This window comes from Hyla sarda, chromosome 7 (assembly GCF_029499605.1).
Source record: "Hyla sarda isolate aHylSar1 chromosome 7, aHylSar1.hap1, whole genome shotgun sequence".
In the NCBI taxonomy this organism is placed as follows: domain Eukaryota; kingdom Metazoa; phylum Chordata; class Amphibia; order Anura; family Hylidae; genus Hyla; species Hyla sarda.
The window spans coordinates 31355527-31368346 of record NC_079195.1 but is presented as its reverse complement, the minus strand read 5'-3'; the positions used below and the strand labels follow the sequence as shown (position 1 = coordinate 31368346).

The window sequence follows — 12820 nt, the reverse complement described above, 5'->3', positions numbered from 1 at the left end:
ATGTCTTTTTTTTAGTTGTTTTATTTTGCTTAATGTTTATAACAATTCCCACGGCCTTTTTAAATTTGTCTCCCGTCAGCAAATCTGCTTTTTTTCCTACATTCTGTTTTCCATTTTGAGATTTTGCTCATGTAAGTAAAATCTGTAAACCAGGGGGTTGAGCTGGAGTAAAATTTTTTTGCGACAGTCGCACGTTATAGATCTCTGACGACTGCAATTCCATTTTCAAAACTTCCTCACATAAGCCAAAATGAAAAAACTTGTCCTTCTCGCTCTGCAGGCATAAAGTCGCACAAAAAATAGCGTAGTCGCACAGAAGACGTTTGAGAGACAATTATAAGCAAGAAAAAGGGAGTAAATTCTTTTATAAACGTCCCCCATTATCTTTAGAACTATTTCTGTTATTGAAGAAACTGTGTGGTTACCAATATGGCCACCATTATCCCAATGGTACTGGAATCCCTAATGGGAAACCTGGGAAACAGTCTAGGTATTCAGTAATATGAGTGGCGGGAACATGTTACAGCACAGCTTGATAGACTTGTCATTCAGGAGTCCAAGAAAGTGCTTCAAGGAAAGGAAAGGAGTCCAGGAAAGTGCTTCAATACTAGATGATGTTGCTCCAAAATCTTCCTGGCATCTTCGGGGGCTGAAGGAATGTATGTGTCCTTTTTCCTACATACAAGGCTCCATCTCCGGATGCATCAGGATTGCCAATATTAGTGGGAATTAGGAGGAGGCAGATGGTAAGAGGAGTCCCCTAAGGCGTCTGGTATAACGCCAAACAGACGCATATGAAAACAAACAGGAATACAATAACTTCAAGAGCGGTAGGCTGCGGAACATTAACACCATTGCCAAGATTTTTTTAATACCATCTTCCGGCACATCAGGCTACGCCCGTCATCTCAGACACACCCAAAGGTGATCACCAGACCTGTATAGCTACAAGGTAAAAGCTGTGATTCATCTATAATGGAGGGAGCTGGTATTTCATATTTACTGTGATCCCCTACAGATGGGTCAGAAGGTCCTGAGATTGTCTCCAGAAAACAGGCCACCTTAAAGGAACACTAAATTGGTTCCCCTAGTGACCCGCTGTAATCTGTAGGGTATCCTAACAAGTGTTCAACTTCCCTGCAGCGCCACAACAGGGAACAGGAGTCATTACACAGTGTCCATTATAAATCAATGATAAATCTCATCAATTTTGCGGGTAACTGTGGCCCAAAGTATAAGAAGCTTGGCCGATGCAAAATGCAAGAAGGGGGGGGAGGACACACGCCGGACACTATGCTTGTGATTGGCGGGGGTTTCCACAACCAAACAGACACTTATAAGTGTTGATCATGAGAAAACACCTGTAATAATTTATAATGTTCATGAGTCCACCAGATTATTCACAGTTGAACACTAAATTACCAAATATACAACTAGAGCCGATTCATCAACAGCAGTTTATTGACATTTTCCAAGTGGTAAAAAGAACAGGACCATCAACAGCAATTTATTGGCAGTTACCAAATTGCAAGTTAGATTTTCATATGCTTTATTTATAATGAAGAAACAAGTGAAGAATCAAAAAACATTATAAAAGTAGGATAACATGTAGCGTATACACAGCATATATTTTACCCTCCGCAAAATCTGAGAGAAATACTCTGCGTATAAGCTTATCAGCACACACAGGGCTAGCTGCGACAACCCTATGTGCGCGGTAAGGGTTGGAGGCAGGCCCATGCATCAAGGTTATGTCAGGACGCTGGCTTGCCTCTAAACCTCACTACGCACACAGTGCTGCCACGGGTAGCCCTGTGTGTGATAAGCGAATACACATTGTATTTCCCATGTGCAACTGATTTTGTGCGAGAAATAAGTTGCTTATGTGTGTGACCCTACCCTAAAGATGATTTTTCAAGATGCTGACACTTACCTCTGCTGACTATAGGGCCATTGTTAACACTTGCATATGCTGACTACAGAGCCATTGTTAACACTTACGCATGCTGACTACAGGGCTATTGTTAACACTCGCGTATGCTGACTACAGAGCCATTGTTAACACTTGCGTATGCTGACTACAGGGCCATTGTTGTGTTAACAATGGCCCTGAAGTCAGCATACGCAAGTGTTAACAATGGCTCTGTAGTCAGCATACGCGAGTGTTAACAATAGCCCTGTAGTCAGCATGCCTAAATGTTAACAATGGCTCTGTAGTCAGCATATGCAAGTGTTAACAATGGCCCTATAGTCAGCAGAGGTAAGTGTCAGCATCTTGAAAAATCATGTGTTTTACGCATGCTGACTACAGGGCTATTGTTAACACTTACGCATGCTGACTACAGGGCTATTGTTAACACTCTCGTATGCTGACTACAGGGCCATTGTTAACACTTACGTATGCTGACTACAGAGCCATTGTTAACACTTGCGTATGCTGACTACAGTGCCATTGTTAACACTTACGTATGCTGACTACAGGGCTATTGTTAACACTCGCGTATGCTGACTACAGGGCTATTGTTAACACTTGCGTATGCTGACTACAGGCATATTGTTAACACTTACGTATGCTGACTACAGGGCCATTGTTAACACACTCAACCAAGCGGAAAATATAAAAATGAAATGCTGTGTTCAAATGTTGATGATACCTTGGCCTACTGCTGTTCTGCAGTTGTGGCTTTGGCGCAACTTTACAAAAATCGTTGCGAAATTAAGTGGTCTTGCCATGGTACAGCGACGATGCTAATGAGACAGTAACATCTGCAACGTGTCTGAACTGCCAGAAGGTGAGGCCTTATAATAGGGCGATCAGCTGAATACACCTGACTGCAAATCCCTTACGGCACTGTCATAGGAAACATGTAAAGTCAGACAGGGTAATGATTCACACAACGCATATAGGTGCAGATATTATAAGATGCCTTTTGAACACGTTATATAGGAACATGGGTGCAGTGAGATAACCCCTAACAGTGTGTCTCCAGCTGTTGCAAAACTACAACTCCCAGCATGCCTGGACAGCCAAAGGCTGTCCAGGCATGCTGGGAGTTATAGTTTTGCAACAGCTGGGGGCACACTGTTTAGAAAACACTGGTCTATTGTATCACTTGTTGACACTACTCATAAGTCTATTAAAGGAACAATTATGTTATACATACCAGAGGATTGCTCGTAGTTTCTACAAAAAAAAAAGAAAAAGGAAAAAAAGTTGCAAAAAAAATCATAATTAAACAAAAACATAATTTTACCGCCACCTTCTATGTCCAATATACTGTACCTGATATGTCGGTTGTAGGGACTGCCTGTAAAGCGGAAGAGATCGTCTTGCGATTCTTGACGATTAATACAGCAGCCACATTCAGGAGAGCCAAAATGGCCGCACATGGTATAATAATCAGATTAACATTTGATTCTAAAATGTAAAAATATAAATAGGTAATTTCTAAAAAAAAAATACGGAATGGACTCTACTTCTGACCCCTAAATAGGAACCTAGCAGACCTAATTCGTCTCACAGCTGGGGGTTTGCTACAATTGTATCCAATGCTTTTGTCTGTCAGGGCAAGCTGGGAGTAGTAGTTTTACAACAGCTGGAGCCTCCCTGGTTGGGAAACACTGGTCTATACACTGAAACCGATAATATAACAGGAGGTGGATATTCCTGAGTTCCTGCTAGTGTTGGCTGCAGGCAGCCAGAATTGTATGACGTAAAGGGGTTTCCCAATTAAGGGCAGATGATAAGTGTTTGGTAGGTGTCCACCAGTGTTTCTCAAGCGTGGTCCTCAAGACCCCCCAACAGGTCACGTTTTCAGTATTTCCTTAGGCTAGGTTCACACTACGGAATCTCCGGGCAGAAAATTTCCACCCGTAGATTCCGAGTGCGTTCAGCGCCGACTGAGTCAGTCGGCGATAGGACCGTGCGGACACTACAGTCTCCAATAGACTGCAATGTGTTCCGCAAGTATTTCCACCTGAAGAATGGCCAAGCGAATTTTCAGTTCACAAATTCTGCTCCACAAATTCCGAAGTGTGAATTTGTGAAATGAAACCCATTCACTACACTATACATTTTAGCAAGAGGAATTTCTGCCTGCAATTTCAAAACGGAATTGTAGGTGGAAATGCCATAGTGTGAACCTAGCCTTAGTCTTTCACAGGTGATATAACTGTGGTAATGCCTGAATCACTGACCAGAATTATATCACCTGTGAAAGACTAAGAAAAACCTGAAAACATGACCTGTTGGGGGGGGGGGGGGGTCTTGAGGACCGCACATGGGAAACTCTGGTGTATACTATGATGGTATCAGGAAGTAACATCTAGCTGACAAATACATGATGTACATCTGTCTCTACAGGTTTTATGGTGGTCAAGGACTGTCCTCATGAAGGAATGAAAAGTCAGTGTGAACCTTGTCCAACGGGATACTTCAGGAAAAGTCCTAGTGGCTCCAAGTCTTGCTTCCCGTGTTACGATTGCCTAACCCGTAAGTACAAGTGTCCCAAGTCACAGTACTTTCTGTACTATAACCAACACCAGTCTTGGGTGGTATTCACACTATGTTCTACCGCCTTGTTTTCTACAAATGTTTAGTCTCTCTGACAGTCTTGTACCCCAATGAACAATCCCATTTCTTGCAGAATTTGGCCAAGTTACGTTACAATCCTGCACTACAATAAATGATACCGTCTGCGGATGTCCTGCTGGTCAGTATAAGTCTGATAGTGACCTCCGGAAATTCACTTGTCTAGAATGCAGCAAATGTGACAATGGCACCGTACTCCACTCCTGTAAGTCTACATTTTTGCTGTTTTTTTTTGTGGTGGTGTGGGGGTATTTAGATACTTTGGGTTATGAAATGCAACAATAAGTGAATTTAACATTGTTTTGGGTCATTTTCAGGCACAGTGGACCGTAACACCGTCTGTAAATGCTTCTTCAACTTCTATCTTGACTCCACCGGAAAGTGCCGCTCATGTAATGAGTAAGTATGACAATTATTTTTTATTTCTTAAATTAAATATTCAAAATATGTTCACACTGCATTATAAATCTATGATGAATAATGTGTTTGAAGAAATCAAACATTGGTTTTTTTATTTTCATAAAAAATATTGGGTCTGACATGTTTCTCCCAGGCATCCGTTAGCAACAGAAATCAAATTGTATGGTTAAAAAAAACTTAAGTGTGAACAGGGTTAAAGGGGTACTCCACTGGAAAAAAAATCTTTTAAATCAACTGATACCAGAAAGTTAAACAGATTTTTAAATTACTTCTATTAAAAAAATCTTAATCCTTCCAGAATTTATCAACCGCTGTATACTACAGAGGAAGTTCTTTTCTTTTTGAATTTCCTCCTCGGTGCTCTCTGCTGACACCTCTGTCCATGTCAGGAACTGTCCAGAGCAGGAGAGGTTTGCTATGGGGATTTGCTCCTACTCTGGACAGTTCCTAAAATGATGCAGAATAAATGGAACAAAAGGTGACTGCTATATGCGGCGCTACCGCAAGAAGATACAATGTCCGCAGTAGTGATATATTATTGTCTATTTATAGGCATGCAGCATAAAAACAAAAAAATAAAATAAAATGAAAAGGTAAAAAGGCAAGACGTGTTTGCAGGAATAAAAGCATGCTTAGGAGATAGGAGATGCTTTTATTCCTGTAAATGACAAAGGGGGATTTCACCCACGAAACGCGCCTTGCCTTTTTACCTGTTCATTTTATTAATTTTACTTAGTTTTTTGCTTTTATGCGGCATCCATATAAATAGACAATAATACAGTGGTCCCTCAACATATCTGTGCTATGATAAGTATAGGAAGTTATACTCACCTGTCCCCGCCGCTCCGGACCGTCACCGCTGCCCTGGATGTCGCCTTCCATTGCTGTCACCGCGTCCCGGGGTTGTCCCCGCTGCTCCGGCAAGGCCTCTGCTGCCTGGGATCGTCGCTGCGCACGCCTCTCCTATTGGATGATGGGACGGCGTGCACGGCGATGTGATGACGACGAAGGAGAGTGATGGCGATGCAGCGGAGCCCGATCATCACCGCACCACACGGGGCACCTTAAACGGCTATCTGGTGGCAGCTGAAGCAGTCTGCGCTGTCGCATAGCCGTTTATGCGATGGCCCCGACATACAAAAGCATCGTATGTTGATGCTGCCTTCAACATCCGATGGCCTCTGAGAGGCCATCGTATGTTGAAATAATCGTATGTCGGGGCCATCGCAGGTCGGGGGGGTCACTGTATATCACTACTGCTGACATTGTATCTTCTTGTGGTAGCGCCTGCATATAGCAGTCACCTTTTGTTCCATATATTCGGCATCATTTTGTTACGGCTCCAACCTATAGGATTCCGTGTATTTGGCTGCTGGCCTGCAACCCGAGATCTTCACTATACCCCTGCTCAGGGGAGATATGCATGAACCCAAGTGTCTCATAAGGTGCGATCTTTAGTGTCCTATGCCTTGATAAAGCTGGGTCTCTCCAGCGAAACGTCGGGGGGATGCTAGGGAGCAACAAATCTTAATAAGCAATAATAGGAATTGGTAGACAAAAAAGAGGAGGTTATATGTTATGTGGACCGTTAAGATTGGAGTCTCAGGACCCAGAATAATGGAATAAAAGAGTCCCTAACATAGAAGCCTTAGTGGAAATAGAATTAGTGGAACCAGTATTGGACCAATCCAATTCCTATATATTGTGTTTTTAAACACCTTCTTTTGTATTTTTGCACTACAATTTGATTTTAACAAATAATAAATAAAAGTGAAGTTTTAAAAGGGTGACCCTAGTTGGGGGTCTTAGTCCCGGATGGGTTGTTAACCCTGAAGGGAATTGGAATTTATGAATTATCATAAGGTGCGAGACTAATCTCTGGAGGGGGGATATATCTCATACCCTCAGGATTACACGAGGTGCCGGCCTCTTCTCTGCTTTTTGTTCTTGTTGATGCTCTAGTTCCTAAAATGGAAAGAAGTGTCAGCAAAGAGCACTGTGGTCAGGAAGAAAGGAAATTCAAAAAGAAATGAACTTCCTGTGGAGCATACAGCAGCTGATAAGTACTGGAAGGATTAAGATTTTTAGATAGAGGTAATTTACTTTCTGGCATCAGTTGATTTAAAAGAAAATGTTTTGCAGTGGAGTACCCCTTTAATTCTGCTATGTCTATGTCAGACCTTGACTTCTATTGCCACCTAGTGACAGTAAACAGTACTGCATTAAAAAAAACTGTTTACACTGTAGAATTCCGCAATTACGCTTAAATTCCATTTTTCAAAGCTCACAGCGGAATTTTTGCAGCAGTGCAGGATTCCAGCAGAAGTTTAGCAGAATTTCTCTGTGCTCAATACACAGAATTCTGTCAAAACTCTTATTGAGTTTAATAGGATTCCGCACGCAATTTCGCTATAGACAGGTCTTTACATTTTGCTGAATTTGCAGTGCTGAATTTTCTCCGCAGAAATATCACTGTGTGAGGGCATGTTCGCACCGCAGAATGTCTGTGCCAAATTCCTCCAGAATATTCTGCACAGACATTTCACTGCAACTAGACATTCCGAGTCCCATTAATTTTAGACGTTGCATTTCCGAGCGGGCTTAGCGCCGCAAATTTTAAATAACCTTTAAATAACTTGATTGGGAACAGGGTTAATTCCAATATGACTGTTATATTCAACTATTGACTTCTATTGCCACCTGTTGACAGTAAGCGGTACTGCAGAAAAAAAATCCAAATTATTGTTAGGCCATGTTCTGTTGGTGTCCGCTGTCTGTGGAAATTTTCGAGGTGGACATCCTGCAAAAAAAATTTGCCATGTGAACATACCCTGGGGAGGATGCTGCTCAGATATTACACATAATACAGTACAATGCAACCTCTTTGAAAAGACCATCCAAATGTGTCAAATTTGTCATTGAAAAGTGGTCATTTATGGGGGATGGCCTTCTCAAAGAAAATAGTCACTATGTATGTATTGTGGACTGAAAATCCATTGAATTAAATCTGGTCTGGATAAGGGGGTGGTCTTCTCATATAGGAGGAGACAGTTTAATTTACTTGTGGTATTTTTATCATATCAAGTAATAACTATATATATGATTTCAGGTGTAACGATTCAGATGATTGTGTCAATCACTGTCCATGGCCTCCGCACTCACCGGTCGGAAAGCCAAAAGGTAAGTGTGAATGACTGTACTCGACTATCTTTGTCTGGCCCATATAGTTAAATGGCCCATCAGCGCATATACCCTCTTTTTTTTGTGATCATTGGGGGCCCACCAGTCGGACACCCACCAAACACTCATCACCTGCCCTTAATTGGGAAACCCCTTTACGTCATACAATTCTGGCTGCCTGCAGCCAACACTAGCAGGAGCTCACGAATATCCACCTCCTGATATATTATTGGTTTCAGTGTATAGACCAGTGTTTCCCAACCAGGGTGGCTCCAGCTGTTGCAAAACTACAACTCCTATCATGCCCGAACAGCCAATGGCTGTTTGGGCATGCTGGGAGTTGTAATTTTGTTACTCTCGAGTTTTTACAAAAAGCAGTACCACACTGCCCATCATGCAGGAATGATGGGCATTGTAGTTTCACATCAGCTGGAGAGCCCCAAATTGGAGAACACCAACTTATAGGCTAAAATGCATACAAGGCCCAATACTTCTCAAAACAACAGTCGGTTGCAGTTTCATACAACAGCTTCAATACCAAAGATTTTGCTACAATGTATCAGTGCAGGAAACAATGTTGCAGCCAGGAGTCCAGACTGTTAAGAATATGGAGTATTGTCTACATTCGATACAATTGTAGCAAACCCCCAGCTGTGAGACAGATTAGGACTGCACAGGTTTCTATTTACGGCTCATCCAGTTATAACCAATTTCTATTTGTACATTTTAGAATCAAATGTTAATCTGATAATTATACCGTGTGCGGCCGTTGTGGTTCTCCTGGCTGTGGCGGCTGTATTAATCGTCAAGTATCGCAAGAAGATCTCTTCTGCTTTACAGGCAGTCCCTACAACCGACATATCAGGTACAGTATATTGGACGTAGAAGGTGGCGGTATAATTATATTTTTATTTTATTGTAGTGTTTTTAGTAACTTTTTTTTTTTTTTTTTTTTTAGAAACTTCAAGCAATCCTCTGGTATGTATAACATAATTGTTCCTTTACGAAGAAGTGTCAACAAGTAATACAATAGACCAGTGTTTTCCAAACAGTGTGTCTCCAGCTGTTGCAAAATTACAACTCCCAGCATGCCAGGACAGCTGAGGGCTGTCCGGACATGCTGGGAGTTTTACAACAGCTGGAGACACACCGTTAGGGGTTATCCCACTAGAACATGTAAACATTGCTAATAAAGAGTCTCTACCACCAAGTATTACATGGTTTTCCAATCATTTAAATGGCCATCACATAATACCACGTCTACCACAGCAAGAAAAATGTGTTGTCATTGGGGGTTTTAAAGGGGTACTCCGGCTGAAATAAATAAATAAATAAAAATTAATCAACTGGTGCCAGAAATGTAAACAGATTTGTAAATTATTTCTATTTAAAAGTCTTAATCCTTCCAGTACTTATCAGCTGCTGTATGCTCCAGTGGAAGTTGTGTAGCTCTTTCCAGTCTGACCACAATGCTCTCTGCTGACACCTCTGTCCATGTCAGGAACTGTACAGAGCAGGAGAGGTTTGTTATGGGGATTTGCTCCTGATTTGGACAGTTCCTGACATGGACAGAGGTGTCAGCAGAGAGCACTGTGGGTTCAATCCATATTTACACCCAAACTTGTATAGTTTTGGCCATGTAGTCCATATTCACTATTTTCACCATATCCTATAATACATAACAAAATAACTTATTTTCCTCTTTTATAGATGGACAGCTCCTCATCGACATGTAAATCAGAATATCTCCCAGGACAGCCACTTATTATTGTAGAAGATTCCGGACCTCATCAAAATACAGCCCTAAATTCTTCCCTCCCATTACCTGACATCACGTTACAGACCAAGATGCCGTCACTAAACCGTAAGTAAACTATTAGGGTCTACACCAGAGCTTTCTAAACTTTTCATGTTGGTGACACCCTTTTTAGACCTGCAGTTTGGTGACACACCCCTCATCGTACCCCCAATTGTACATATCACAACGCGCATCCTATGGCGCACGACATGGTACCAGTATCCAGTATCAGCATTAGAAATAGGTTTGCTAAGTCCCTGTGCCATTTTACCCCCTTCCTCATCATTCCCTGTGCCATTTCATTACCCCCTGTGTCACCTTATCACCCCGTGGTATTCCATTCTCCCCCAGTGCCATTTCATTTCTCCCCACTTTCTCCCCCCCCCCCCTGTGTCATTTTATTCCTCCCCTCTGATCTCCCCCATGCCTTTTTCTTCCCCCCTTTATCCCCCTGTGCCACATCATTTCATCATTCCCCCTCTGATCCCCCATGCCATTTTAATTGCCCCTCACTTTGTCACCTCCTGTGCCACCTCATTCCCCACCTCTTATACCCTGTGCCATTTCACTTCCCCTTTGCCACATCACCCTCTGTGCTATTTAGTTTGCGCCTTTATCCCCTCTGTTCCATTTCAATTCCCCCCTTTATCACCCCTGTGCCACATCCTTATCCCCACCTCTTCACTCTGAACCCCCGCTGTGCCACAGTATTTTTACCTGACCTGTGTCTCCAGGCTCAGGTGTTATTTGGGGGGGACTCCACCTCCTTCTGTGCAGCATAGGACTAATGAGTGTTGTCTTCCTGCGTAGCTCCTTGGCACAACATCAAGAGTGTCACTTGTCAGTCCCGGCAGCCTCCGCAGGTCACTGATATAATATGGCCATGTCACCAACCATGACCAGCAACAGCTAATGATGCGGTACACAAAACACCTTGGAGCTGTCCCAGCATCTAGTACCCCAGTGTGTTGTGGCACCCAGTTTGGAAAGCCCTGGTCTACATAGTCAGGGATGTCTGCGTCCTACATAATCAGGATTAGATAAGAAATTATGACTGTAAGGAAAAAATTGTCGAACAAAAAATATCCAGGTAGGCAATGGAGTATAAATAGGCTACATCAATGCTGTGGATCTCAAAGACTGTGGCGTTGGTTGGACCAGAAAGAGGACTGGACCAAAGTTATGAACTGATAACTTGGATAGTAGTCAAAGTAATCTACAAAAATAATAGCTGTGTTTAACATGACAACTTGTGGCACTAAAGGTGTCTCCATATATGTCTCTCATGCTTGGGACTAAGCACCGTTATGTGAACCTATTGTTGTATTCAGATACCTTATAACACTAATAAAAAATGTTGTCAATTTCAATAACTCATTTTATCTTTTGTCCATTGTGTTTAATCTTCTAGGCCCAGAAGTTCTCTACAAAATCATTGAATGTGTTCCTGTTGGCAGCTGGAAGGAGCTTATCCGCCGCTTGGGAGTCAGCGACCAGGTCATTGACCAGGCTGAGTACGACTACAGACGTTACAAAGACGCTCAGTATGCAATGCTCTCGTTTTGGGTCTGCAACGAGGGTTCAGCCGGAGCTACGAGAGACTCACTGTTCAGGGTGTTGAGAGAGATGAACTTAGGAGGATGCGTGGAGAAAATCGAGGAGATATTGTGACAGTTCTCATGAGTAGAAGAGTGGCTTCATAGAAGTTTATACATTGTCACCTGGGACCAAAGTTATGACTATTACAGCTAAAACACACTTCTGCCCATCTCGAACTTTCCATCAGACTTTTTTGTGGTGGAAACTTTATTAAGCTCAATTAATTTTTACAATCTTACATAACAGATTTCCACTGAGGTCTAACTTCTCCCACCAAGTTCTTGCACATGAACAGGTCTTTAGAGTTGACCCATTACATGGACACATCTTCTGAGTTGACCCATTACATGGACAGGTCTTCAGAGTTGATCCAGTACTTGGACAGGTCTTCAGAGTTGACCTATTACAAAGACGGATCTTCAGAGTTGACCCATTACATGGACGGTCTTCAGAGTTGATCCATTATATGGACAGGTCTTCTGAGTTGACCCATTACATGGACAGGTCTTCAGAGTTGACTCATTACATGGACAGGTCTTCAGAGTTGACCCATTAAATGGACAGGTCTTCAGAGTTGACCCATTACATGGACAGGTCTTCAGAGTTGACCCATTACATGGACAGGTCTTCTAAGTTAACCCATTACATGGACAGGTCTTCAGAGTAGACCCATTAAATGGACAGGTCTTCAGAATTGACCCATTACATGGACAGGTCTTCAAAGTTGACCCATTGCATATAACAGCCTGGATAAACTTCAAATTATTTTGATGTCAAGATGGATTTCCCACCCGTTATGCACAAGCTTGGTCTGATGTTGACCAGAATCTCTAGCTTATGGACCAAAATCTACATATACAGCAAACAATATGTGCTGTACCATTTTGAGTGTTTGGGTTCCAGCAAGTGTTCAATTGTTGCAATCCTGGAGTCCTCAGATCTCAAGCCAGTCAGAGGATAGCCAAAGACTGGCTCAACTTCCCAAAATGTGTTCAAAACCAGACAGAACAATGTTGTCGATTTAGCGTTCTAAAGACTATTACTAATGTAATAAGCACTCATCGGAACATACAGGAATTTATATATATTTTTGAAAGCACAGATCTTGTATATTTTTGTATGCAGCTGAATTCTCCAAGTTACTGCCAGTTCCATTCACCAGTAATCACAATAAAAATAAAACAAATGCCATAGGTGATTTTAAATGATTTTTTTTTATTTATTTACTTTAA

The 12820-nt window shown here is 42.1% G+C and overlaps 1 protein-coding gene across 1 annotated transcript in view; it reads left to right on the top strand.

Annotated features, from left to right (window-relative positions):
- Positions 1-12820, top strand: part of TNFRSF1A (TNF receptor superfamily member 1A) — a 27296-nt gene extending 14476 nt beyond the window's left edge. Inside the window, exons 3-10 of the mRNA XM_056530731.1 lie at positions 4364-4492; positions 4647-4796; positions 4909-4990; positions 8121-8191; positions 8922-9056; positions 9150-9169; positions 9902-10055; positions 11401-12820. Of these exons, the coding sequence (XP_056386706.1) occupies positions 4364-4492; positions 4647-4796; positions 4909-4990; positions 8121-8191; positions 8922-9056; positions 9150-9169; positions 9902-10055; positions 11401-11660 (1001 nt within the window). The 3' untranslated portion in view covers positions 11661-12820. The remainder of the gene's footprint in view (positions 1-4363; positions 4493-4646; positions 4797-4908; positions 4991-8120; positions 8192-8921; positions 9057-9149; positions 9170-9901; positions 10056-11400) is intronic.